This window comes from Nicotiana sylvestris, chromosome 4, assembly GCF_000393655.2.
Source record: "Nicotiana sylvestris chromosome 4, ASM39365v2, whole genome shotgun sequence".
Taxonomy (NCBI): Eukaryota; Viridiplantae; Streptophyta; class Magnoliopsida; order Solanales; family Solanaceae; genus Nicotiana; species Nicotiana sylvestris.
This window is the reverse complement of record NC_091060.1, coordinates 122,061,078-122,063,058: the sequence shown is the minus strand read 5'-3', so window position 1 is coordinate 122,063,058 and position 1,981 is coordinate 122,061,078. Positions and strand designations below refer to the sequence as shown.

General features: G+C 31.5%; 1 protein-coding gene across 1 annotated transcript; it reads right to left on the bottom strand.

The window, feature by feature from the left end:
• Window positions 1–980: 980 nt before the first annotated feature.
• Window positions 981–1,511, bottom strand: LOC138890093 (uncharacterized). Its single transcript, XM_070173448.1, has one exon. It carries the CDS (start codon window positions 1,509–1,511, stop codon window positions 981–983), a length of 531 nt encoding a protein of 176 aa, XP_070029549.1.
• Between the last annotated feature and the right edge of the window lie 470 nt (window positions 1,512–1,981).

Here is a 1,981-nt window from a genome sequence, read left to right as displayed (position 1 = left end):
TACTATTATATAAGTAAACATAGCAATATTGAGTACTATCGTCAATAAAAGTTATGAAATACTTCTTTCCACCGCGAGATGGTATTGACTTTATTTCGCAAATATTTGTGTGAATTAAGCCTAAAGGATCTGAATTCCTTTCAACTGACTTATAAGGATGTTTAACATACTTAGATTCCACACATATTTGACATTTTGATTTGTCGCATTCAAATTTAGGCAATACTTCCAAATTAATCATTTTTCGCAAGGTTTTATAATTAACATGACCCAAACGTATATGCCATAATTCATTTGACTAAGTAAGACAGAGTTGAAATTTGATTATTATTTTCAACAACCATTACATTCAGTTTGAAAAGGCCCTCAGTGAGGTAACCTTTTCCTACAAACATTTCCCACCAAATAGAATTTTTGAAAGAAAATATCGATTTTGATCTAAAATTGAGCGGATTTTGTTGGTTTATTGTCCAAATATTGTGAAAATTATTTATTTGTGAAAGATATAAAAGCCTTAACATTAGTATTAAAGGTTTGGTAAAAAAATCTAGAATCCACCATTATTGGGGTATCGAAAAAAGCTTGAAAATTCAATTGGGTCTTGTTGATTATTGAGTTGTTGAACTCAATTTGTTGCACGATTATTTTTGGCTAGTTGTTTAGATAGTGTAGTTGAATTTTGGTATTGTTGGAAACTTTTTCACAAACAACCATGGTGGTAGCAACAATGGTACTTAAGATAGAAAATGGAAAGATGAAGAAGATGGATTATAATTTTAATTTATACTATTTTTTTCCTTTTTAAAGTAAATGACACGTGTTGTGACCCTGTTAGGGCGTGAATTTCATGTTGTCTAAAAAATTGGTCACGCAAATAAGTGGTGTATCTTAGACACACTTTTGAAAGGTTGAGTGTGTAAAAGGTTTACCGTAAAAGAGAGGTGTATAACAGGAATTTTGCTGCAAGGTTGATGGGTAAACTATGTATTTTGCCTATCCCCAAAAGAAATAGGCAAATATTTGTCAATAAGTTTAAAAGTGGCTTTTGGAGGACACATAGCACAAAGAGAATAAGTAGGGAGGACTTGAAGCACATTCTTGATGAGAATGACTTTACCTCCATATGAAAGCAATTTTCCATGCCAGCTATTAAGCTTCTTGACAATACTATTAACCATGCCATTAAAGTAGACAGTCTTTTTTCTTCCAATATAAATGGGGCATCCCAAATAGGTGAAAGGAAATTCCTTGTCCATAAAATCAGTGCATTCTCTAAATATATTAATTATAACAACAACAGTTTTAGTAGTAGTTAAGAAAAAACCTTTATCCTTGTTAACCTTTTGACCAAAGCTTTTTTCATAACTATGAAGAATATTCATGATGAGAGTAATAGAGTTGCTATTACCACCAGAAAAGATTACTATGTCATCAACATATGCTAGGTGGTTAATGTGTGGACATCTAAGTGGAATAGAGAAAGGAATAAAATTATTATTGTTACATCCCATGTTTCCGTACGTGAAAGTACGCCATAAGTAAATTGATGTAAGCTTGAAAATGAGATATTACATCCCGCATTTTTGTACGTTAAAGTTTCGTCGTAACTTAATCGACGTAAGCTCAGGAATGAGATTATTTTGAGGTTATAAGAAGTATTATACTATTTCAAACAAGTGATAAGTAAATTCGTGAAGGTGAGAACGTAAGCGAATCGAAAAATATGAGTTTCGACGAAGTTTGATATTTTGAGATAAAATACTGTCCAAGCTATAATACCTCGTATTTATGGAATAGTGTCATACAAGGTACCACATGACCATGATAGTAAGGTATATAAAATGTGTTAAAAGTGATTAGTATTTTAAGTAATTTGGGATAATTCTTAGTTGTATGGATAATTGGTTAATTATTGATTTGAGTGGGAAGTTAACAAATTAATTAGATGTTTGTGTCGTGCCCCTTTTTTCTCGCGAAATCG